This window comes from Macaca thibetana, chromosome 2, assembly GCF_024542745.1.
Source record: "Macaca thibetana thibetana isolate TM-01 chromosome 2, ASM2454274v1, whole genome shotgun sequence".
Classification (NCBI taxonomy): Eukaryota; Metazoa; Chordata; class Mammalia; order Primates; family Cercopithecidae; genus Macaca; species Macaca thibetana.
In genome coordinates, this window is record NC_065579.1 from 145,318,368 (window position 1) to 145,343,557 (window position 25,190).

The window sequence follows — 25,190 nt, forward strand, 5'->3', positions numbered from 1 at the left end:
TGGTGAAAACAGGAAGAGCTGAGCACACTAGGCCAAATTCCTGCATGGTGGTAATTGGCAGGAGCTGAGCAGCAGCTGCCCCTTTTAGGACAAGCATGAGCTCTGCAGTTTGCCACACTCCTTGCCACACTCTGTTACTCTCTGACATTGAAGCCAAATGTTCAGTTGCCTATCATCAGCTTGTGATATAGGTACGTTTATAATAAAGTTAAAAATAAAATGATTTTTTAAAACTCAAATCTCTATTAAAAGTACAAATGAAAGATTCACTGATAGGGCTGTGTGTTTCAAGAAAAATGGGGTATAGAATACAAGACTATTCCTAAGGAAAACATACAATTCCTAGTGTTTAAGATGCAAATAGACATCTCCCATTTATGTTACCTGTCTATCTCCTGCAGACATTTGAGTTTGCCACCTCTGTAATATAAGGAAAAATTAATGTAGGGGCTGAGAGCATTGACGTTGGAGTGAGGAAGACCTGAGCTTGAAAGCTGGCTCCACCCCTCACTGTGTTACCTTGGCAAATTACCCACCCTCTCTGTGCTTCAGTTTCCTCATACATAAAATAGAGGAAATTATAGTACCTACCTCAGAAAGTGGTGAACAGAGACAACGAGATGAAGGATAAGAAGTGCTTAGCGAGACCTGGCACATAATGTCAGCTACCACTAGTGCCGAACACAAAAGAGAGGACCCGTCTCCAACGTGAGCCTTGAAGGATGTGCAGGATTTCCGTGTGAGATGAGGAGAGAGGGCACGCTTCACACAGAGAAAGATCTCAGAAAGGACTGAACCAAAGACAAGTAACCTGCTCCAGTGGCCAGAACAGAGGCTTCACAACAATGTTGAATGATTTTCAAAGTCAGGCCGAGACCTATCCCATAAATAAGTGTATGACAAAACAGACTATATTATAGATTTAGCCAATAACAATGGAATAGGACATTAAATAACTGAATCAAAAGGTGACAAAGTTATTCACCTTCAATTCTTTTTCAAACTTCCCAATTAGGAGAGCTTGTGTTTGATGCTCATTTTGAGCACCTCTCTGATCATACCTGCCAATCTCCAATTTTAGAGAAACGAGATACCAGGTTTAAAGGCTCCCTAGCAACAACAGCTAGCTACAGCCTGTTCAGTTTTGTTTCTCCCTACTTTAAGTTTTACTTTTACACTTAGAGCAAGTGACGCTGATTTTATCTTAACACTTAGAGCAAGTGACACTGGTTTTCATACATGGAGTAATAAAGTTTCCTTGTAAAATGTGAAATCATAATTAAAATAAATGAGACAATTTAGAGAAAAACGTCAAGTAAACAAGAGTACGGGTACTATGTGGAAGTGGCAAGAACTGCGAAGCTTGAGCAGCTTCGTGCTGTGTCGTGGGTGTGAGACGAACCCAAGGCAGCGACAAGGCCAGACCGTGAGGGAAGAGCCGCCTCCACCGGCACTACCTCCAGGCGCGGCACCTCCCTTTGCCGCTCTCCAACCCTCAGGAGTTTCGCCAACCGCCAAGGGGCGGGAGGGTGACCCTGCAGTCTCCCAGGCCGGGGTTCAGTGCCCTCGGCCCAGGCAGCAAGCTCGCTGCCACCCTCAAACACGCTGCAGCGGCTCGCGCAGTCCCCGCTGGGACTCGACCTCCCGCTTTTCGCGGACCGCCCGGCTTCTCACCAGTGCTCGGCTTTATCTCTCCACGTCAACACGGCCCTCATCGCGGCTTCCCTTACGCCTCGGGCTCCTCCTCTCCGCCTCAGCGTCTGTCTCAGCAACCGCCTCACTAACGGTAGCCACGCCACAAGCCACTTTGGCTACCTGCGTTACCCCTGGCAACGTACATGCGCGGTAAGCTGAGCGCGAGGTCGCCTTCCTCCGAGTGCGCATGTCCGAAAGGCAAAGCGAGAAAAGCAGCAAAAGCTAGGGTGGAACCGGAGCCCCTAAGGCATCAGCGCAACCAGAGCGCGCGCGATTGGTTGGGGTTTGTGGGGGCGGTGCGCCTTCCTCGACAATGGATTTGATTGGTGGAGCGTGGAAATGGCGGCTGTAGCCGAGGGGGCGGCCGAAAAGCAGGGGCGGCCGAAAAGCAGCGCTGGCGTCTGGGCCACTTTCGCAACATTCAGACCTCGGTTGCAGCCCGGTTCCGTGAGCTGAGGTTTCACATCTTACTCCGCCCCACACCCAGGGCTTCGCAGCGCTGGGCTCGTTGCTGCAGCCGGAGCCTGCTCGATGGGCACGACTGGGTCGGAGAGTCTGAACCTGGGGGACCGCGGAGCTGCCCCCACCGTCACCTCTAGTGAGCGCCTAGTCCCAGATCCGCCGAGTGACCTCCGGTAAATTACTGTTCCCTTTTGGGCCTCAGTTTCACCGCCTGTAAAACGGGATCGGGAGAGTGGACGGTGTGTGGGCCTTTCTAACCTTGGACAGAGGGTCGGCAGAGACCTCGAAGCCCACGGGTTTAGTTACTAGGGGCTGGAGCTCAGGTGCTTTTCCTGTGGGATCAGTCCTGGGGTGCGCCCGACTTCCTCATCCAAGATGACCAGGGAGACTTGAGGGGGAGCCAGGAGGTTTTGTGCAAGAGGTCCCCTTGAGTTGGAGGATCCTAGGAAGTTATTTGAGTACATGTATGATAGGAGGTTAAGATTTACCTACTTTTTTCGAAATTGAATCCTAAGAACTACTTTGAAAGAGGCATCAACTTCTTTTTACAGAAAGTATTTTACAGGGACTTTGAGATGTTAAGTAACTTGCTGCTAAACTTACAGCTGGCGGAGCTGGGATTTGAGCCCCAGTCTCTTTAATAGTTTGTGCTGATTTCACCAGGCTTCAGTATCTTTATCTCTAAAATTGTAAACAGTATCATTTCATAAGATCTGCCCAGCTCCGCAAAATTATTTTACCCCAACTTACATCAGAAAACCTTGATTCTAATTCTAGTTCTTGCATAGTTTCCCTATTTGTAGAAAATAACTTGGGTTAAATGATCTCTCTAGACCCATCCAGCTTTTACAATCTGTGGTTTAGTGATTAGGATACACTTTACTGAAATTTTTCTTTTTTCAATTTTTAAATTATGTTTTCATCATAGAAGACACACTGGAACATTAATGAAGTTTTAGTTTAGTTTAGTTTTTTGTTTTTTTGAGATAGGGTGTCACTCTGTCACCCAGGCTGGAGTTCAGTGGCACAATCATAGCTCCCTGAAGCCTTGACCTGCCGGGCTCAGGCAATACTCCTGCCCGCAGCCTGCTTAGTAGCTGGGACCACAGGTATGCGCCATCACGCCCGGCTGCTTTTTTTTTTTTTTTTCCCATTTTTTATAAAGACAGGTATCTCACTGTGCTGCCCAGGCTGGTCTCAAACTCTTGGGGTCAGGTGATCTTCCCACTTCCTCCTCCCAAAGTGCTGGTATTATAGGCATGAGCCACCTTGCCTTGCCAACTTTTTTCAATAATAGTATGGGAGAGAAGTATTAGACCAAGATTTGGTAGACTTGGGTTCAGGTGTCTGTTCTGCAAGTAATTTAACCTTTCTGTCACTCAATTTTTTATCAATAAATTGAGAGTTAATCTTATCGTACCTACAAGGTTACCATGAGGATCAAGAATGAAGGAGATTCAAAAATTCTGTATCAAATTATTTACCTTCTGGAGGGTTACATCTGATGAAAGTGATACACTCTCCCAGAAATTTTACATTATGTAAAACTTTTACCTCATTTATTGGCAGAGAAGAGAATGTAACTCACTGATTTATTTAAGCATTTTCTGATGCTTAAGAGCTCAGGTTAAGAGCTCAGCTGTTGGCTCATATTCTCAAATTTATGCTAAGTGCCCCCAGAAATCTTTACAATAGCCCTACTCAGTAATTAATCGGAAAAGTTTCTAACTTGACCTTTTTGTTGTGCAGAGATTTCCAACACTTTTTAACTTGTGCTAGAGGGTATGGGAAGCTTTTGGAAGACAGGAAAATACTCCCATAGCACAAGGCTGGTCCATACTGACTTTAGTCTCCCCCATTTTAATATGGATAATCTATGTGGTTCCCGCATTATCATGGATTAAAACTGAGTAGGCAGTGGAAGATAAATTTTAAATGAGTTAATCACTTAGACTTTGTTTTTCCAGCAAAGAAGATGTTGCTGTGGAATTGGAAAGAGTGGAAGAAGATGAGGAACAAATGATGATAAAAAGAAGCAGTGAATGTAATCCCCTGCTACTAGAACCCATCGCTTCTGCTCAGTTTGGTGGTACTGCAGGGACAGAATGCCATAAGTCTGTCCCGTGTGGATGGGAAAGAGTTGTGAAGCAAAGGTTATTTGGGAAGACAGCAGGAAGATTTGATGTGTACTTTATCAGGTAAGCATATAAGATGGTAAAGACAGTAAAGCAAAATAATTTTGTCTGGTCAGGCCGGGCGCGGTGGCTCAAGCCTGTAATCCCAGCACTTTGGGAGGCCGAGACGGGCGGATCACTAGGTCAGGAGATCGAGACCATCCTGGCTAACACGGTGAAACCCCGTCTCTACTAAAAAATACAAAAAACTAGCCGGGCGAGGTGGCGGGCGCCTGTAGTCCCAGCTACTCAGGAGGCTGAGACAGGAGAATGGCCCGAACCCGGGAGGCGGAGCTTGCAGTGAGCTGAGATCCGGCCACTGCACTCCAGCCTGGGCGACAGAGCGAGACTCCGTCTCAAAAAAAAAAAAAAAAAAAAAAAATTTTGTCTGGTCAGATAGTGGGAGCATAGCAGGAATCTTGGCTTCTTTATATTTTTATCATAAAACGATTGCAGATTCTATTCTTTCAATGTTGCTATTAATTACATCAAGTGATTTGGGGAAAATTACATACATTTTGGCCGGGCGCGGTGGCTCAAGCCTGTAATCCCAGCACTTTGGGAGGCCGAGACGGGCGGATCACGAGGTCGGGAGATCGAGACCATCCTGGCTAACACGGTGAAACCCCGTCTCTACTAAAAAAATACAAAAAACTAGCCGGGCGAGGTGGTGGGCGCCTGTAGTCCCAGCTACTCGGGAGGCTGAGGCAGGAGAATGGCGTGAACCCGGGAGGCGGAGCTTGCAGTGAGCTGAGATCCGGCCACTGCACTCCAGCCTGGGCGACAGAGCAAGACTCCGTCTCAAAAAAAAAAAAAAAAAAAAAAAAAATTACATACATTTTGTCCCTCCTACTGTGAATGGTTAACGGGTAGGTTGCATTTAAGTTATATTTATAAATTTATTTTATATTGTCATAGAGGAAACAAACCATTTAAAAGTGCCATTTATCACTCTTTTTCATTTTTAAATGACAGATGCCTATGGCAACATTTGGAAATTAATTAGAAATCTGAAATGTGGTCCAATTCTTTTAAAAGTCTCTTCTATTTACTAGCAGTAAGTTTCCTTTAATATCATTTTCTAGCCCACAAGGACTGAAGTTCAGATCCAAAAGTTCACTTGCTAATTATCTTCACAAAAATGGAGAGACTTGTCTTAAGCCAGAAGATTTTGATTTTACTGTACTTTCTAAAAGGGATACCAAGTCAAGATACAAAGACTGCAGCATGGCAGCCCTGACATCCCACCTACAAAACCAAAGTAACAATTCAAACCAGAACCTCAGGACCCGAAGCAAGTGCAAAAAGGATGTGTTTATGCCGCCAAGTAGTAGTTCAGAGTTGCCGGATAGCAGAGGACTCTCTAACTTTACTTCCACTCATTTGCTTTTGAAAGAAGATGAGGGTGTTGATGATGTTAACTTCAGAAAGGTTAGAAAACCCAAAGGAAAGGTGACTATTTTGAAAGGAATCCCAATTAAGAAAACTAAAAAAAGATGTAGGAAGAGCTATTCAGGTTTTGTTCAAAGTGATAGCAAAAGAGAATCTGTGTGTAATAAAGCAGATGCTGAAAGTGAGCCTGTTGCACAAGAAAGTCAGCTTGACGGAACTGTCTGCATTTTTGATGCTGGAGCATGTGGTGAGACCCTCAGTGCGACCAGTGAAGAAAAGAGGCTTGTGAAAGACAGATCATTGAGTTCAGGATCAAATTTTTGTTTTGAACAAAAAACTTCCGGCATCATAAACAAATTATGTTCAGCCAGAGATGCAGAACACAATGAGAAGTATGAGGATACCTTTTTAGAAACTGAAGAAACTGGAACAAAAGTAGAAGTAGTTGCGGAAAAGAAGGAACATTTGCATACTGACATTTTAAAACGTGGCTCTGAAATGGACAACTGCTCACCAACCAAGAAAGACTTTACTGGTGAGAAAATATTTCAAGCTATCCAGTGCTTTCAAGCACTATTAAACTTTATATGATGAGAAATTTATAATCCGGCATCTTGTATTTGTGCCTGTACATGGTTAAGACGTGAAAATAGAGCCAAGAAATAAGGCCAAATATGAGATACATCCTACCAGTTGATCCTAATACTTATCTAACTGATATTCAAGCAGTTTCCTATGGCAGAGAGAAAATCAGCTGACTGCTGTCATGAGGCCATGGCAAAGGAGAGTACTACTGTTAACAGCTGCCATTGTCTTTCCCTGGTGCAGCACCTGGGACTCTCCTTCTCAGCAGGGCTTTCCCTTCTTTCCATCCTCTTTCCAGCCAGTAATCTTAAAACTTGAAGGAAAATTAAAAGCCTTCACTTGTGAAAAATTTAGGGAAGACTTCTTTTTTTTTGAGATGGAGTCTTGCTCTGTTGCCCAGGCTGGAGTGCAGTGGCACAGTCTCGGCTCACTGCAAGCTCTACCTCCCAGGTTCACACCATTCTCCCACTTCAGCCTCCCAAGTAGCTGGGACTACAGGTGCCCGCCACCACGCCTGGCTAATTTTTTGTATTTTTAGTAGAGACGGGGTTTCACCATGTTAGCCAGGATGGTCTCGATCTCCTGACCTCGTGATCCGCCCGTCTCGGCCTCCCAAAGTGCTGCGATTACAGGCGTGAGCCACCGCGCCCGGCCGGGAAGACTTCTTATATACATAAATGGGTGGAGAATAGTTGGTGTCTTCTCTTCACACCCCTCCTAATACTTACTACTAGATGTGACTTCCAATTTAATTTTGTATATATCATAGTCGTTTTTATCTTCTATTATAATGTAATACTTCTCTGAAATGCTTTAGAGCTCTAAATAATTCAAAAGTATAATCACATAGTTCATCTATTATTTGTAATATGCTCTTAATACAGAATTCAGAACTTAGCAGTTTTGTCTTTATTCCCTCAGTGAATAAGAGATAAAAAGGAGACCTTTTGAGCAGCCCTGTATTAGTTATTCATTATGCTATTATGGTGTAATGAATAACTCCTTTAAAGAATAATAATTTTACTTAAACTCCTGTGGGGAAACAGCCTGGACAAATTTGTGAAGCAGGAGAATAGATACGATTCTTGTTCCCAGTTCTACCCATGATTGTATGTCTTTTCTGTGCCTGGAGTTTCTCTGCCTTTAACACAAGATGGCCATATATACCTAGTGGTATATTCTTATGGTATAAGAATTCTTCATAAGAATTCTTCAAGTCTGTGTCCTAAACACTGAGCTTCTTGACGAAAGCTTTGAGGTTTATGTAGATTTATTGCTAGCAAAATGGGCAAAAATTAAAAACTTTTTTTGTGATAAGAGTGTAGTTCTCAACATGAGATGAAGAACTCTTAGGTTCCTAGGTGTCCCATGAAATAGTGAAGATTCCCATTGGCTTAGCTAGAAATTGCCAAGTAAACTTGGCATAAAGGAGATTGGTTAGTAATTATTCATAGGAGCCCACAGAAAAAGTTGTCAAATCAGAGCAGTCAGAGCAGTTTCCTTTGTTGTTGTGGTTGTTGTTGTTGTTGTTGTTTTAACTCTCTACTGGGCTTTACCTACTCAAACTAAAATAGCAAAAAAACAGTAGTCTAATTATCTGGAGACCTGGATACTTGTTCCGGTTTATAGTCAATCCCAATATCATTTTGGGATGATTGCTTAATTTCAAAGCTTTAGTTTCTTCATCTGTAAAAGAGAGGTAACCACCCTGACTAGTCCTGTTTTTCACATCAAAAATATTATAAAATGAGAAGTGAAAAAGATGCTATACAAATGCAAGGTATTATTAACTGATATTCAAATTGCGAGGATATGGCTAAGGAGTATTACATGTGATTTTAGAAATTTGAGAAGTCTGATAATACTGGTTCCCAGTAGACAGAGGTTCTTAATAGGTAGTTGTCTCAGGTGCTCTAGGGTTCAAATTGTAGGTTTTTCTGCAGACTTTGTTTTGTCTGTATGTTCTGTTTTGTCTGTATTCCTTTTTTTGGTAGGCGTAAAAGTAAGTTCACTGCAGAAATTTTGGAAAATATAGAAAAGTAAAGAAGAAAAGAAAAATTAGCACTTGGCAACAACCGTTATATCATTTTGGCTTATTTCATTCTTAACCTCTGTATTTTTATTTATATATGTTTCCCCTTTTTTATAAAATTGGGATTATGTGTAGACTTTTGCTTTTTTCATTTAGAAGTTAATGGGAAAGTATTCACAATAGTCTAAAAAATATTTTAATGACCACATTATACAAATGCATTGTAATTTAAAATATTCCATACTGCCTTTAATTTTTCAATACTATAAACTCTGAACATAAGTCATAAAAAACTAGTATCACAGAGTGGTTAAGGTGAGGACTCAGGAGCCAGACTGTCTGGATTTGAATTTTAGCTCTGACACTTAGTATCCGTGTGATCTTGAGCAAGTTACTTAGCTTCTCTGTGCCTCAATGTCCATATCTGTAAAGTAGAGATAAAAATAATACCAAGTTCATGGGTCATTAGTTGGATTAATTGGGTAATTTATGTAAAGGGCTTAGAATAGTAGCTGGCATGCTTTGTAACAGTGTTGATATTATTTGCATCCCTGAATATTGCTTTAAGCTAAACCATAGACTCGATAAAGTGTTCACTTTTCCTTTTCAGAAGATATCATCCCACGAACACAGAGAGAAAGAAGGAAAACAAGCCTGTATTTTTCCAGCAAGTATAACAAAGAAGGTATCCCTTTCCCAATCAGAACAGCAAATTCTAATTCTATTTTGGGTTTTCAATTCTGATGCAGTATGTTTGTTTAGCTCCTAGCCCCCCACGACGTAAAGCCTTTAAGAAGTGGACACCTCCTCGGTCACCTTTTAATCTCGTTCAAGAAACACTTTTTCACGATCCATGGAAGCTTCTCATCGCTACTATATTTCTCAATCGGACCTCAGGTTTGGGGATTATTATCTTTGTCTTACAGACAGTGTGGTAAGGAGAAAGCACTGAATTGATGCCTGGGTTCACAGTCCATTTTGAGTGTGTCACCTGGGATAAGGCATTCTCCCTTCACCCTTAAACTCTTCACTTACGAGGAAATTAGACTAGATGACATCCAACAGACCTTTTAGAATAAAGGGGTAGATTTTATTTATTTTCTACTTTCAAATTCATTTTGATCATCAATGAAAATCAGTTAATGTTTCTCCACCCTCTTTCGTGTGTGTTTAAAAGTATCTTTTTCACTGAATGTACCTTGTGTTCTATATGCCTCTACTCTCATTATCTGCTGATGTGATCATTTAAAAGCTAATCATGCAAGGCCAGTTTTCAGCATAATTTGGACTATTAGCCCCATATATTAGCAGTGTTGGCATTTGATTCTGAAAGTGGTTGCTGGTTCAGATAATGGCTTCTCGCCAGTGGTTTTAAAAAAAAAAAAACCCTCTGGATGAGATTTCTAGATGAGAAACTACTTGAACATGAAATCAGCCTATCTAGAGTCTTGTAATCATTCAGTTACTTTTACTTCCCAGGTAAAATGGCAATACCTGTGCTCTGGAAGTTTCTGGAGAAGTATCCTTCAGCTGAGGTAGCAAGAACCGCAGACTGGAGAGATGTGTCAGAACTTCTTAAACCTCTTGGTCTCTACGATCTTCGAGCAAAAACCATTGTCAAGTTCTCAGGTATTTTCCTGTATACCCAAAGGAAAAACATAATACCTTGTGCTTATTTAAGAGAGCCACACCTTAAACTTTAATGTCCTCAGATACTATATTAATGGAGGTTTTTCAGCTCAAGCACCCAAGACATTTAAAAAAGTCCACTTTCCCCAAACCACAGCCTCCCAGTGACCTAAACAATAAATCTTTGCCCATCACTGGGTCAGGCATGTGGGCAGAATTAGGGGAAGAAGTCAGTGAAGCAGAAAGCCCAGTTCTTGACCTCAGGGACGTGACCTCTGTCGCATTAGCACAGCACAAAAGAGTGGTTAGGATTTGGTAAATGATATGGGTGCTACAGGAATTCATTAAGAAGGGCAGTCACAACTGAGGTTGCCAGGAAAGAGCCTTTCCCGTCCCTTTCTTCTGTTCTCTCCATCCTGCCCCGTCACCACACATTTTGGGAGGGTGTCTTTAGAAGCTGACCTGGTGTGTGGGATGTTGTATTCTTCAGATGAATACCTGACAAAGCAGTGGAAGTATCCGATTGAGCTTCATGGGATTGGTAAATATGGCAACGACTCTTACCGAATTTTTTGTGTCAATGAGTGGAAGCAGGTGAGGCCCACTCCTATCCATAATTCAGCACATTTGGTCTCTGGGGCAAAATAAGTCCACCATTATGGTTAAGACTATTTATTGGACACAAATGCTATTATAGTCACAAACAATTTTGTTCCTGGCTGTGGGGAAGTGGGTGGCATGCAGGTTTTGGGGTAGGCACTCCCAAGTCCACAAAGACCAGTCCAGAGGTGTGGCCTCTGACTCATCTCCAGTGGTTTGTCACCTCTGGCCCTCTTCCTGTCATTCCCCATTTGTGTACTATCTCTAAGCCTGCCATGGTTTTCCTCCTGTCAAGAGTACACCACTACAGGAAAGCAGGAAGGTTTGGGCCTGCAATGTATACTTATTGGGTTTCTCTTAGTGGTCTCAGGCTACTTTTGTGGTGACTGGGTCCTGCTTTAGCCCTGTTGAATATGCCCAGCCCTTGGCATACTGATGGTATCCTGGCACCTGATGGGTGCCCACTCAGCTTGCGACTCACCCTCATGCATTCAACCAGTAGGTCTGGCCAGGCCTGAACTGAAGGACCATGGTCCTATCCCTGCTTCATCAGAGCAATCCATTGTGACCTGAGAATCCTTTTTTTTTTTTTTTTTTCCTGAGACGGAGTCTCACTGTGTCGCCCAGGCTGGAGTGCAGTGGCGCAATCTTGGCTCACTGCAAACTCTGCCTCCCGGGTTCACACCATTCTCCTGCCTCAGCCTCCCGAGTAGCTGGGACTACAGGCGCCCGCCACCATGCCTGGCTAATTTTTTTGTATTTTTAGTAGAGACGGGGTTTCACCATGTTAGCCAGGATGGTCTTGATCTCCTGACCTTGTGATCCACCTGCCTCGGCCTCCCAAAGTGCTGGGATTACAGGCATGAGCCACCATGCCCGGCCCTGAGAATCCATTTAACCTCTCAGGGCCTAGAACCTCCTTCTGGAAAGTGAGGTATTAATACTTGACTCATGTCATCACCACCCCACACTCCAAGTCATGGTGAGTAGTCATTTGGACAGTACTTTGTAAACTGTATGTGATTACCTTAATATAAGGTATAACTTAAAATATTCATGAATCCCATGAGGTTAAAAGTTATAACTTTTAGGTATAGTATCATAATGTACTGTCCCCCAGCAAACATTTAAAAAGCCAATTTTAAAAAACATATTTCTGACTAAGTTACATTAAGGTCTCTGCCTCTTTGTGTGTTGTATTTCTTCCAGGTGCACCCTGAAGACCACAAATTAAATAAATACCATGACTGGCTTTGGGAAAATCATGAAAAATTAAGTCTGTCTTAAACTCTGCAGTTTTCAAGCTCATCTGTTATGCATAGCTTTGCACTTCAAAAAAGCTTCATTAAGTACAACCAACCACCTTTCCAGCCATATAGATTTTAATTAGCCCAACTAGGAGCCCAGTGTGTGTACTTTCTTAATGTGTGTGCCAATGGTGGATCTTTGCTACTGAATGTGTTTGAATATATTTTGAGATTATTTTTAAATAAATTATTATTTGACAACAATCCAAAAAAAGTGTGTGGCTTTTCCAAAAGTGAAATATAATCAGAAGATAAAAAGTACATCTAAACTATCAATAATATAAAGCAAATTTCTATCAACCTTGCTAAAGCTAGGGGCCCACTAAATATTTTTATTGGCCAGGTGTGGTGGTGCACGCCTATAGTCTCAGAAGGCTGAGGCAGGAGGATCATTTGAGCTCATGAGGGCCCAGGAGCTCAAGGCTTCAGTGAGCTGTGATCATGCCACTGCACTCCAGTTTGGATGACAGAGAGAGACCCTGTCTCAAAAAATATATATTTAAAAAAAATTAAAAAAAGCTAACCCCAAAGTCAAATAAGATTCCTCTGGCATTGTATATTGTTGACAGCTCCACACTGTCCCTTAGGAATTGTAGATTCCACCTCAGCATCCGCTTGGTAACGTAATGTGAATATCTGTCTGCTGCTCCTTTTCAGCTCACTCACTCTTTTACCTTGGTCCCTTTGTGAAAACTCATTTCTCATCTTCCATTTGGAGTTTATACCATTTGGCCAGGCACAGTGGCTTACATCTGTAATCCTAGCACTTTGAGAGGCTGAGGCAGGAGAACTGCTTGAGCCCAGGAGTTCAAAACCAGACTGGGCAACCAGATAATGAGACCCCATCTCTACAAATAATTTTAAAAATTAGTTCGGCATGGTGGCACACACTTGTGGTCCCAGCTACTCAGAAGGCTGAGGTGGGAGGATCCCTTGAGCCCAGGAGATTGAGGTTGCGGTGAGCTATGATCACACCATTGCACTCCAGCCTGGATGACACAGCAAGACCCTGTCTCAAAAACAATTAGTCTTATGCCATTTTTATACAAGCACTGTTATTGTTCAAATACCAAAGCATTTACTATTAGAAAAAAAGGGAAAAAACTAGTTATTAAGTCTTAATTACCAACTACCATTTTAAGATATAATTTGAAAATTAAATTGATTGAATAAATGAAAAATCAGTTGTTCAGAAAACTGCCTTTGTTGTAGAGCGGTGTGAACCAGATTAGGCTGCAGTGTGATGCAGAGGTAGTTGGTTGTTTCCACTTTAGTGAGTAATAAGTGTCAGTTTTTAGAAGGATGAATTTTGACCAGAGAACAGGAAAACTGGCCACACCTCCCTCTCCCCACGGCAAACATCCACTTTATAATTTACCATCACATTTTAATTTGACAAACATCCAATTAGCATTCACAAAGTGTGAAGCCCTGTGGTGGGGAGGGGCACAAAGATAAGTTCTGTACAGTCTCTCAGAGAGAGAAAAAAGGGCACCTAATAATGGAAGGGAACAAAAGGGGTAAGGAGTAGGGACAAGACAGCCAGATATGGCAGCTAAGGATAGCGAGGGGCCTCTGAAACCTTGGGCCCAGCTGGGGCTGGAGGGTGGGGCGGGCTCACCAAGCTCAGGGCATCAGATATGGCTTCGTTGTAGAGCTGGTGGTCATATCCTTTCCCCTAGCATCTCCATGGGGAGTGTGGGCCCATGTGAATGCAGGAGGCGAGCTCTGTGCTAGGGGACCTCAGGACAGCCAGGTTGCTCAGGCTCTAGGCCTGGTTTTTCCCCTTTATTGCAAGTAAGGTTGCCTGACCTCTGTACCTGTTAACTTGTCTTGTAAAAATGGGATAGTGGGCCAGGCACGGTGGCTCACGCCTGTAATCCCACCACTTTGGGAGGCCGAGGCGGGCAGATCACGAGGTCAGGAGATCAAGACCATCCTGGCTAACACAGTGAAACCCCGTCTCTACTAAAAATACAAAAAAAATTAGCTGGGGGTGGTGGTGGGCGCCTGTAGTCCTAGCTACTCGGGAGGCTGAGGCAGGAGAATGGCATGAACCTGGGAGGCAGAGCTTGCAGTGAGCCGAGATTGTGTCACTGTACTCCAGCCTGGGCGACAGAGCAAGAGTCCGTCTCAAAAAAAAAAAAAAAAAAAAGGGATAGTGGTGTCTACCTCACACGGTGATTGTGATTATGAAGTTCAGACATGTAGTGCTAAAATGGTACCTGGCTTGCAAGAGTGCTGTATGAATGTGACCCATGGCAACCATCTCAGGTTGTGAGGGTCACAAAGATAGCTTGTCTCAGCAAAGGACAAGTGCTTAGGTGTTTCTTTTTAACTTTTTAAAAATTGAGCTAAAAGCCACCATTTAACCATTTTAAAGTGTACAATTCAGTGGTTTTAGTACATTTACAATGTACAGCCATCATCACTAATTCCAGAAGTTTCCATTTCTTTTTTCCATTCCAAAAAGAAGTTCCCCACCTGTTAGCGGTCACTTCCAATTCCTCACCCCATCCCCTATCTGCCATTAATGTACTTTCCGTGTCTGTGGGTTTGTCTATGCTGAACATTTCACATAAAATGGAATCATACAGCACGTGGCCTTTTGTGTTTCGCTTCTTGCTTAGCATACTGTTTTGAAGGTTCATCAATATTCTAGCATGTACTTCATTCCTTCTTATGGCCATCCTATGGCTATACCTCATTTTGTTTATCAGTTGATGCACGTTTCAAGGGTTTATTATTCTCTGGTCCTCAGGTTCTGTAACTCCAAACCATGGCACCCTGCCATAAGGGGGGCAGAACATACCAAACACCTTTATCTGGCCACAGCTCACTTTGGTTCTTCCTAACCCTCTGGAGGAGGCAGGGCCTATTTTTCTGATGAGAAAACTAAGGCCTAGAGATATGGAGACCTGCTGAAGATCCCACACTTCACGGGAAAACCGGAGACTTTCTACACTAGATGCCAGGGCACCGCGCCAAACAAATCCCGCCTTTCACCAACCCCAGAACTGGGCACGGCGTGGATTTGCTCGCTGACCCTCCTAGAATTGGACGAAAAGGAGGTGGGGTCAGCAGGCACTCGGCCGAGCGGGCTCGCTCCTGGCACGTGGCAGAGCCCAGCCAATTGGCGCGGGGCGTCGGTAGCCACGGTAACAGGTTGCTCCGGCTGTCCCAGCTGAGCGCCTTTCGCACGACTTGGAGTTACTGTTTATCTGATACCCCGGCACCCGTACGCAAGCAAGCCCACATCTACACACATTCATACACGCCCTTCAGCACCCCCTCCCAGCACCACGACCATGGACGACGACTATGAAGCGTACCACAGTCTGTTCTTGTCGCTGCTGGGTAAGTCCCGGGAAGTGGCGTCTGCAGGGAGCGCTCAGCGCCCTAAGGACGCGTGGAAGTGGGGTGACGGCAAAAACTCAGCCACAGATCTCATTGTGCCGACCCCTCTGGGTGAAGGGTTGCCATGGAGTCGGGGGCAGGTCATGTACATTTCTGAGATTTCCACCTGAGCCTAGTTGGAGGCACCAGAGGCCCGACCCATATTGACGGGAGCCCTCCAGCTCACCCTGTTTCTCTGTAGGACATTAATGTATTCAGTACTGGAGGAAAGGCACGGAGAAGACGTCAGTCTTCAAGGTTTTGGCAGTAATGTGCTGGGGACCAAGTTCTTGGCAAAGCAATGCAGCTTCATGGGTAAAAGACAGAGATAAATTGATAATTACAGAATAAGAGGGGGTGAATGCCGGGCCCAGGGATGACACCCACGAGTAAAAGGTGTGCTGAGGGTATGGGATGGGGAGCAACAGTTCCAAGCTTTTGGAAAATATCTTTACACTTGAGCTTAAAGGATAAAAGGGAGCTCTCCAAGCCAAAAGGGGAAGGAAAAAGCATTTCGGGCAAAGAAACAGCATGGCCCAAGAAGTCTGGTGTCTCTGGAAATGAGGTGAGAGAGGTCAGAAGGGACAAGATCATAAAAGATCCTGCAAGCCAGGAGATGGAGAGGCCACTGGGAGTGGCAGGACAGGAATGGGAGCAGTCAGAAAAGATTCTGAGACTGAGTTGGCAGACTCAGAATGTTGGTGTGGGAAGATGAGAGCTGGGGCTGTAAAGCTTGAAGACTGAAGGTCTTCTCCATGCCCCTTCTCCAGCAGTGAACACATTAATGCCCAGTGGAGAAACAGGGCGAGCCAGAGAGGCTGACCACCTTTCCCAGGCACACAGGTCAGGGCTCTGGTCAAATGCTCAAGCTAAAGATGCTGGGAGGTGAGGGAGAAGGCCCAGGCTAGAGGTAACTACAGGGACTTGGGGACTGGTTGGTCAGGAAACATAGAAGGGGCAAATAAAGATGGTGCTCAAGTTGGCAGCTGGGGGACCTGGTAGATGGAGGTGTCTTCCACAGAGATAGAGAACGTATTCAGAGGACCCAGTTAGTGGGGGCAGGGGCACGAAGACAAATCCAGTCTTGGTTGAGTTTAAGATCCTTGTCAGTGGCTAGACACAGTATATCCCGCCTGTAATCCCAGCACTATGGGAAGCTGAGGTAGGAGAATTGCTTGAGCCCAGAAGTTTGAGAATAGCCTGGGCAACATAGTGAGATCCCATCTCTACAAAATCATTTTTAAAAGTTAGCCAGGCCTGGTGTGGTGGCTCACGCCTGTAATCCCAGCACTTTGGGAGGCCAAGGCAGGTGGATCACGAGGTCAGGAGATTGAGACCATTCTGGCTAACACGGTGAAACCCCATCTCTACTAAAAATACAAAAAATTAGCCAGGCGTCATGGCGGGCACCTGCAGTCCCAGCTACTCAGGAGGCTGAGACAGGAGAATGGTGTGAACCGGGGAGGGGAAGCTTGCAGTGAGCCGATAGCGTGCCACTGCACTCCAGCCTGGGCGACAGAGTGAGACTCCATATCAAAAAAAAAAAAAAAAAGTTAGCCAGGCTTAATGGCATGCACCTGTAGTCCCAGCTACTCAGGAAGCTGAACTGGGAGGATCATCTGAGCCTAGGAGTTCAAGGCTACAGTGAGCTATGATTGAACCACTGTACTCCAGCTTGGGCAACAGAGCAAGACCCTGTCTCAATTAAAAATAAATAATAAAAAAAGATCCCTGTAAGCCATCCAAGTGGAGATGTTTTAGGAACAACTGCAGGTATAAACTTGGAGCTAATTCCAAGTCAAAAATATTGGTATGGATGTCCCCAGCATAAAGAAGGTCATAGAAACATGAGAGTGGAAGGGATTATTTGAAAAGAGAAGAGAGCTTGGGTATAAGCCTGGAAGCAACAACCTTTAAAGAGTACAGGAAAAGAGGGGCCCAAAAATGGTAGCCAGAGAGGTAGAATTGGACATAGCAAGAGATTGAATCAAGCCAAGAGCAGGGAGAATTTCAAGAAAGAGTGGAATTGTTTCCAGACACCTATAGGCTGTCCGATAAAAGAGAGGACAAATGTGTTTTCTGGGACATCCATGGGAAGGACTAGAACCAAGGGATAGAAAGTCCAGGGAAACAAATTCTGGGTCAATATAAGGAGGTATTTTCTAGCAGTCAGAGTTTAGCGTCCGCCATGTTAAGTAGAAAGTTCCACGTCACTGGAGGTGTATAAACGGAGGCAAAGTCTGCCAGTGACATTGAGGAAAGCGTCCTTGACCTGGGCAGGTGATTGAACTAGTTGGCATATGAGAGCTTTCCTCGCCAGTCTCCTAGGAACATTGTCACATAGTCTCTACCCATAACTACATAATGACAGCCTCTTTTATTATAAGAGCCCACTTCCCTTTCTGTCAATGGACACAGGACTCCAAAGAGCACTAGAATGAAGCTCCCTGAGGAGGGTGTGGTTGGCAGGCACCCTTGGAAAGTGGGGTCAGGGGCTGGTGCAGGTTTAGAACTATGTGAGGAGAAGGACTCAGCCAGGGAAAACCCTGGGAAATGCAGTGCTCTTCAGAGGGCACAGCAAATGCAAAAACTGAAAACCCAGAGCCAGGAAAGAACCAGGCACCTCAGATAACAGAAAGGAGGACAGCAGCTGGGACCACATGAGTGAGGGGTGGGGTCTGGGAGGTGACAAGGGAAGAGTGAGGAGCAGGGCCAGTGAAGGCAGCTTTGTAGGCCACAGAAGGAGGCGGGTATTTATTCAAAGAGCACTAAGAAGCCATTGAATGGTTTCAAATTGGGGAGGGACAGACTGTGAATTTACATTTGTAAGGCTCTCCTAGCTGAGGGCAGAACATGGATTGGGAGTATAGGGAGGACCCAAATGGGAGCAGCAAGACCTGTGGGGAGCAGGTTTTGTGTTGCTGTGGTCTGCAGGGTAAAGTTTCAATCTCTTAGCCTGGCATTTGAGATGATGCCAACCTTATTTCCCACTAACCTCCTCCTTTACACACAGTGTGCTTCCAACATGTGGAACTGTCTGGTGACCCAAAAATCCCCAAATCCCACTCCTGACCTTTCCCCATCCCTGCCCCTCCATCCCATGAAGTCAGACTATTCTTGAAGGTCCACATCAGAGACACTTCTTCCTTGATGCCCTCCCAGGTTCCACAATCAGCATTTCTCCCCCAACAGAGAACATCTTGTTACCCTCTGGGTGCCCCACCTTGTTCCGTTGGGTGGACTGGGATCAGGTGAACCATGGTAGGTGCTCAGCCTAGTTTAATCTGCACCTGGTACAGCACCAAGCCCTGGGGGATTCTCAATAAATACTGGTTTGATGAGTGATGACATTCTCAGTCATCCCCTTTTGAGAATGGACTTTCTTGTGGTCAAAGTAATGATACATGTGTTGTTAGAAGTGCTCACTTCCATCCTTATTGATGTGTAATAGTCTGTTCTAGCACTGCTATAAATAACTACCTGAGACTAGGTAATTTATAAAGAAATGAGGTTTAATTGACTCACAATTCCTCAGGCTGTACAGGAAGCATGGCTGGGGAGGCCTCAGGAAACTTAACAATCATGGCGGAAGGCAAAGACAGGCACATCTTACACAACCCAAGAAGGAGGAAGAGAGAGCAGGGGGAGGTGCTACGCTTTTGAACAACCAGATCTTGTGAGCACTCGCTCTCACGAGAACAGCAAGGGGGAAGTCTTCTCCTATGATCCAATCACCTCCCACTAGGCCTCTCCTCCAACAGTGGGGATTATAATTTGACACGAAATTTGGGCAAGGACACAGATGGAAACCATACCATGATGTTTACTTTTATTATGTGCTGACTATGAAAGGAACACATAGGCCTTGTAAAGACACTTAACAAATGTACTGAATGTCCACTTTGGGCCAGGCTGGGCACCGAGGACACAGGGGAACTAAGACACAGTCCTTGTCACTGAGAAACTCACAGACTGTTGGGAAAGAAAGATGCAGAAAATATCTTCATTTCAGAAAAATATGGTAAATGCTTATGATGGGACTAAGTATGGGGGCTGTGGGACCCAGAGGACCCATGAGAGGGGGAGTGGGAGGGTTTCAAGGGGCCGGGATGCCTGAGCTAAGTCTCAAAGGGTGAGTCAGGGATCAACAAGTAAAGCAGGGAGGGAGAAGAGCGTGTCATGGGGAGGAAACAGCATGGCTTGTGTGTGTGTTAGTGGAGCAGATCTGTTTGGATACAAATGCAAGGGAAGACAGAAGGAGCCAGAGAAATCGGAGAGACTGGCAGGGGCGAGAGGGCCAGATGGGGCCAGGTTAAGGAGCTTGAACTTTATTCTAGAGGCAGTTGGGAGCCATGGACAGGTTTTAAGCAAGGGAGTTTGGGTTTTAGGAGGAAAATAACTGACAGTATTTCCAATAAGATTGTTATATCCCTTCTGATATTTTATTTTTTTGAAAAAAGGTCTCTGTTGCCCAGGCTGGAGTACAATGGAGGTCATCTCAGCTCACTGTAGCCTTTACCTCCCAGGCTCAAGTGATCCTCCCACCTCAGCCTCCTGAGGAGCTGCGACTACAGGCGTGCACCACCATGCCCGGCTAGTTTTTAAGTTTTTTGTACAGATGAGGTCTCACTATGTTGCCCAGGCTGGTCTTGAACTCCTGGGCTCAAGTAATCCTCCCACCTCAGCCTCCCAAAGTGCTTGGATTACAGGCATAAGCTACTATGCCTGGCCCCTTCTGATTTTTTAGAACACTTTCAAACTGTTATCTCATTTGATCTTCATAACAACTTCAAGAGGTAGATAGAGCAGAGTTTATACCGTTTCAGAAGTGAAATACTTGAGACTCAGAAGGATTGGGTGACAGCCCTGGGTAATATCAAGTAACAGCTAAGAGCTGAGCTCTGGGGCCAGACAAACTGAAGTTCATGTCTCAGCTCTGCTACTAATCAACTGAGTGACCTTGGGCCTCTCTAGGTCTCAATGTCCTTATCTGCAAAATGGGCATAATCATAGTACCAGCATCGTAGGTCTGTCCATTTGTCACTCACCAAATATGTACTGAGTTCCCATTATATGTAGACACTGTGGAGGTGTCAGGGCTCCAGTCGGGAACAAGAGAGATAGGGTTGTAGTCTTCACAGAACTCATAGTCTACTAGAAAAAATAAACATCAACCAAGTAATTACACCGGGGGTCTCAAAGCAAATTGCTGCCCAAACCAAGGACTTAATAAAGAAAATGAGCTGCCTGCGAGACAATAAGGAATGGGGGAGTGTGTGGCAAGCTGGAGAGGGCAGTGCCTCAGCCCAAAGTAACTCAGATTGAAAAATATCAAGCAAGGTGTTAAACAAAACAAGACCTCAACCCTCATTCAGCATGAGGGCCACCAGTTTTCAGCCCTTGATGTACCCAGTCGTGATAAGTGGTCTGAAAGAAAGTGCAGGTTGTGATGCAAAGATGTGGCCTGGAGGATGAGGAAGAGTACCCAGGGTGTGGATGGGGAGGGAGCACTCCTGCTAGAGGGAGGAGCACATACCAACCCCTAGTCAGGATGAAGCTTGGACCACTCAGCAAACAGAGAGAAGCCCAGGTGTCCAGGACATAGTAAGGAAAGAGAGGCAAGGGACTAGGGGGACAGGTTGACAGAAGAGGGGCACGGGACTTCATTTTAAGGGCTATCAAAAGTCACGGAAGGGCTTCAAAATGAGTGAATGGTGAGTATATACCAATAATAGCAGATATATTATATACAAAGCAACTCTAATAGATTGACTGATTTTAATATCACTCCCATCCAATAAAATAGGTTACCTTCATTATGCCCATTTTACCAATGAAGAGGTTGAGACAGAGAAGTTAAGTGGTTTGCTCAAGATCATGCAGCCAGTAGGTGGCAGGACCAGGACTCAGACCGAAGAGCGTTCTGGCCCCAAAGCCTCTGCTCTTAATACTGTGCTGCCTTAGATGATCACACAAGATCAGACTGGCATCTTTAAAAGTTCATTCTGATTGCCAGTGGGAGTGTTGGGGGCTGGGTGTGGAGAAGATGAAATAAGAGAAAGCATATAGAGCCCTTAGCTTGCTGCCTGCTGTTGGGAATGCCCAGTCACATTAGATGAAATTATCCTTATCATTACAGCAAGACAATGATAAAACCTGTCCTGGAATCCAGGGCCCCTGACGCCCAGCCTGGGGCAAAAGTGTTTTTCCTTCCTGGCTCCTTTTAATCCTCTTCCAGAAAGAAACTCACCTTTTAACTCTCTTACCCCAAGGACTCTGCCCATCTAAGACTTCCATCGATGAAAATGCCGCCGTCTTTGATCCTGAACTGGTCATTGCCCACTGCTTCAAGCAGTTCAAGCAGAAGGACTTCCGCCTGCCTCAGACCCGCCGGCGAATCATCGTGGTGCCTCGCAAGGAAGATCAGACACCCATTAATCCTGCATCCCAACCTCAGGCTCCCCCAGAGCCCATCCCCAGCTTCAAAGCTCTGGAAGCTAAAGATATCCAAGAGCAGCCAGAGGACAGGAAGACCTGGCTGAGCCGGAGGGCGAAGCTGCGGCAGGAGCTGGAGTCCTTTGGTGATGTAAAGAGGTGGCTGGAGAACAAGCCCAGCATCACGCCTTCAGAGGCCAAGGTCTTACACATGATCCACGAGGAGCAGAGTGCCCAGACAAATGCCTCCCAGGCAACTACCAGGACCACCAGGGTGAGCAGCCCCATTTGCCAGATGAACAAACCAAGAGTTTAGGGATGCATCATCATTTTATTCCCTTGGCTTAGGCTGGATAGGGATAGTTCACCCCATTTCACAGAGGAGCAAACGGAAGTCTTGAGAGGGAGGTGTATTAGTTATCTAGTTATCTATTGCTGCATAACAAACACCCCCAAATGACTGAAAGCAGCAAATATTTATGATCACACACAGTTTCTAGAGTCAGGAATTGGAGAGTAGCTTTGCTGGGTCGCTCTGGCTCAGAGTGTCTCATGAGGTTGCAGTCAGGATGTTGGCCTGGGCCTCAGTCGTCTGAAGGCTTGACTGGGGCAAAAGGATCTGCTTCCAAGCTGGCTCACTCATGTGGCTATTGGCAGGAGGTCTCAGTTCCTCCCCACATGGACCTCTCCATAGGGCTGCTTGAGTGTCCTCACAGTATGGCTGCTGGCATCCCCCAGAGTGAAGGGTCCAAAAAAGAGAGAAAGACAGAGGCTGCAATGCTCTTTAGGACCTAGTTTCCGAAGGCCTCAGTTTCAGAAGTTTCACACTATCACTTCCACCACATTCTCTTTGTCAGAAGTGAGTCCCTGAGTACAGCCCATGCTCAAGAAGGAAAGAAGACTCCATCTTAGAAATGAGAGAAGCAGAATAATTTGTGGACATACCTTAAAATCACCCCAGAAGGGATCATTCCTGGCAGTCCATCTTATGGGGTATTTGTAAAATACCCATTGTTCATTCATTTGTTCATGACACATGTTTGCTGAGGGTTCCATGTAGCACGCAGGTGCTCACAAGGCTATTGTGAGGATGACGATTGTGAGGTTGGGAGGAAAAGGAGGATCCCCCTTTTACAAATGTGGAAATAGAAGCTCAGTGAGGCCAACATTTGTCCAAACATACAGTGATAGTAAGTGATAAGGGCACTACCAACTCCTTCTCTCTCTGTGACATTTCCTTGGAATAAAAGGTCAGATAAGTTGGGTTTAAACATAGCTCTGCTACTTCCTAGCTGTATGATTTGGGTCTCAGTTTTCTCATCCATAAAATAGAGATAACCATTGTTCCTACCTCCTGGGGTCACTATGATGTCTAAATGGATTCATTTATATAAGGTGCCTAGGACGCTATTGGACACATAGCACTCAAGCATGTTTTCCATCTGTATTATTATTGTAATCTCACGATTGTCCATTGGGTTGGTTGACCCAGAAGCTTCAGGGCCAGTCCTTGCTGTTACTATAGCCAAAATCCTAATTTCGTGGGTCTAACACACCCTCTTCTGCCAGCAGCATGGGGTTTAAGAATAAGAACTAGACGGGTTAGAAATGCAGGTGTACTGCTTACTGGCTGTATGGCATTGGGAAAACCCTTGACATCTCTAAGCCTGATTCCTTATTGTGAATTAGGTAGTACCTCGTACCTCATTCATCGGATCGTTTATTCCTTCAGCAAATAATTACTGCCTGTCTTCCTAGGGTGGGAGATGGGGATACACTGTAAATAAGAAATGGTCTTGCTTTCAAGGTGTCTTAGCATGACTTCTCTTGCTATCACAGAAGACCTGATACTGGGTAATTTATAAAGAAAAGAGATTTTTTTGGCTCACAGTCCTGGAGGCTGAAAGTCCTCATGAGGTTGCAGTCAGGATATTGGCCTGGGCCACAGTCATCTGAAGGCTTGACTGGCCGGCCTCTAGGTAGGGCCTCGTGCTGCATCCTAACATGGTGGAAGGCATCTCAGGGTGAGGGGGTACACGAAAGAGAGCCAAACTGGCTTTTCTAGCAGATCCCACTCATGATAACGAACCCACTTCCATGATAACCAATTAATCCATAACCCATTAATCCATTAATCCATACATGAATTAATGGATTCATGACAGCAGACCCCTCATGACCCAATCACCTCTTAAAGGCCCCCTCTCTTTTTTTTTTTTTTTTGAGAAGGAGTCTCGCTCTGTCGCCCAGGCTGGAGTGCAGTGGTGTGATCTCGGCTCACTGCAAGCTCCGCCCCCTGGGTTCACGCCTTTCTTCTGCCTCAGCCTCCCGAGTAGCTGGGACTACAGGTGCCTGCCACCACGTCCGGCTAGTTTTTTGTATTTAGAGACGGGGTTTCACCGTGTTAGCCAGGATGGTCTTGATCTCCTGACCTCGTGATCCGCCCGCCTCGGCCTCCCAAAGTGCTGGGATTGCAGGCTTGAGCCACCGCACCCAGCCAAGACCCCACTTCTTAATACCATTATGTTAATAACAGTATTAAGTTACTTCTGACCCAGCCCACCTGCGGTCATCAAAAGATGCTGCGTTTCTAACGACCTTCTGGTGATGCCTGTGGTACTGGTCCACGGACCACACTTTTACTTTCACTAGCTATTTAATAATGTAAATTAATTATAAATTTAAAAATCCAGTCCCTCAATCACACCAGCCACATTTGGAGTGCTCAATAGTCACATGTGCCAAGTGGCTTAACAAAACTCACCTTAAGTTTAAACATGTGTTTTGGAGGGGACAAACATTAAGCCATAGCACAAGGTGTTCACATGTTAGTCGGGGAGGCAGCCACATTGGATTAATGGCTCTACAGTTTGCTACAGGCCATTAATATAAGTGGGTCTCTATTATAGTAAGCACCCCTGGAGGAGCACAGAGGAACAATACCCTAGGGAATGGGAAGGCCCTTTGTAAACTGTCCAGTGTTGCACCAAGGTAGAAGATTATCATCATTACAAAATATGCCCTTTCACCTGGAATTGGAGGAGGAGGAGTATTTGGACAGATAGAGAAAGAGAAAAATTTTCCAGGCAAGAGGCCTATAGCAGATGCAAAGGCTGGTGGAGGGGGTGGGGGATCTCCACCTGGTTCCAGGGAAGGGTATGGGTTTTGGTACACTGAGAGACCAGACCAGTGGGATTACAGATACTGCCTGGTTTGACAGGAGAGATGTAGATAAGAATGAAATTTTAGTTCCTATATTTTCCAAGCCTTGTGTTTTTCAGATGAGAAAACCAAGGCTCAGAGAAGCAAAGTCTCCCAGGCATTTTGTGGCCAAACACAGTTGCCCTGAATCCAGTGCCCTTTGTACTCTATCTTGCCATTTAGAGTCGCTCGGCCTCTCCTTACTCCCTAACTCTGGTGACTGCATCCCACTGGCCGGTCTCCCTTCAACTCTCTCCTCTGCCCTATCCTCTCACCTCTTCC

General features: G+C 45.1%; 3 protein-coding genes across 13 annotated transcripts in view; 2 read left to right on the forward strand and 1 right to left on the reverse strand.

The window, feature by feature from the left end:
* Positions 1-2,010, reverse strand: part of IFT122 (intraflagellar transport 122) — a 97,479-nt gene extending 95,469 nt beyond the window's left edge. For 4 of the 6 annotated variants that reach the window (XM_050781589.1, XM_050781588.1, XM_050781585.1 and 1 more), the window contains exon 1: positions 1,675-1,969. In XM_050781589.1, coding sequence (XP_050637546.1) covers positions 1,675-1,715 — 41 coding nt within the window. In that variant the 5' untranslated portion in view covers positions 1,716-1,969. Of the gene's footprint in view, positions 1-1,674 lie in introns of all 6 variants that reach the window. The other 2 variants (XM_050781584.1, XM_050781590.1) reach the window with 2 other exon arrangements.
* The window catches only part of MBD4 (methyl-CpG binding domain 4, DNA glycosylase), a 332,365-nt gene continuing 309,185 nt past the window's right edge, over positions 2,011-25,190 (forward strand). The window contains exons 1-8 of one of the 6 annotated variants that reach the window (XM_050781701.1): positions 2,011-2,330; positions 4,125-4,355; positions 5,417-6,258; positions 8,951-9,025; positions 9,103-9,237; positions 9,820-9,969; positions 10,460-10,563; positions 11,779-12,090. In XM_050781701.1, coding sequence (XP_050637658.1) covers positions 2,227-2,330; positions 4,125-4,355; positions 5,417-6,258; positions 8,951-9,025; positions 9,103-9,237; positions 9,820-9,969; positions 10,460-10,563; positions 11,779-11,856 — 1,719 coding nt within the window. In that variant the 5' untranslated portion in view covers positions 2,011-2,226 and the 3' untranslated portion in view covers positions 11,857-12,090. Of the gene's footprint in view, positions 2,331-4,124; positions 4,356-5,416; positions 6,259-8,950; positions 9,026-9,102; positions 9,238-9,819; positions 9,970-10,459; positions 11,552-11,778; positions 12,091-25,190 lie in introns of those variants that run through there. The other 5 variants (XR_007723592.1, XM_050781703.1, XM_050781702.1 and 2 more) reach the window with 5 other exon arrangements.
* The window catches only part of EFCAB12 (EF-hand calcium binding domain 12), a 28,103-nt gene continuing 17,368 nt past the window's right edge, over positions 14,456-25,190 (forward strand). Inside the window, exons 1-2 of the mRNA XM_050781812.1 lie at positions 14,456-15,233; positions 21,545-21,981. Coding sequence (XP_050637769.1) covers positions 15,185-15,233; positions 21,545-21,981 — 486 coding nt within the window. The 5' untranslated portion in view covers positions 14,456-15,184. The remainder of the gene's footprint in view (positions 15,234-21,544; positions 21,982-25,190) is intronic.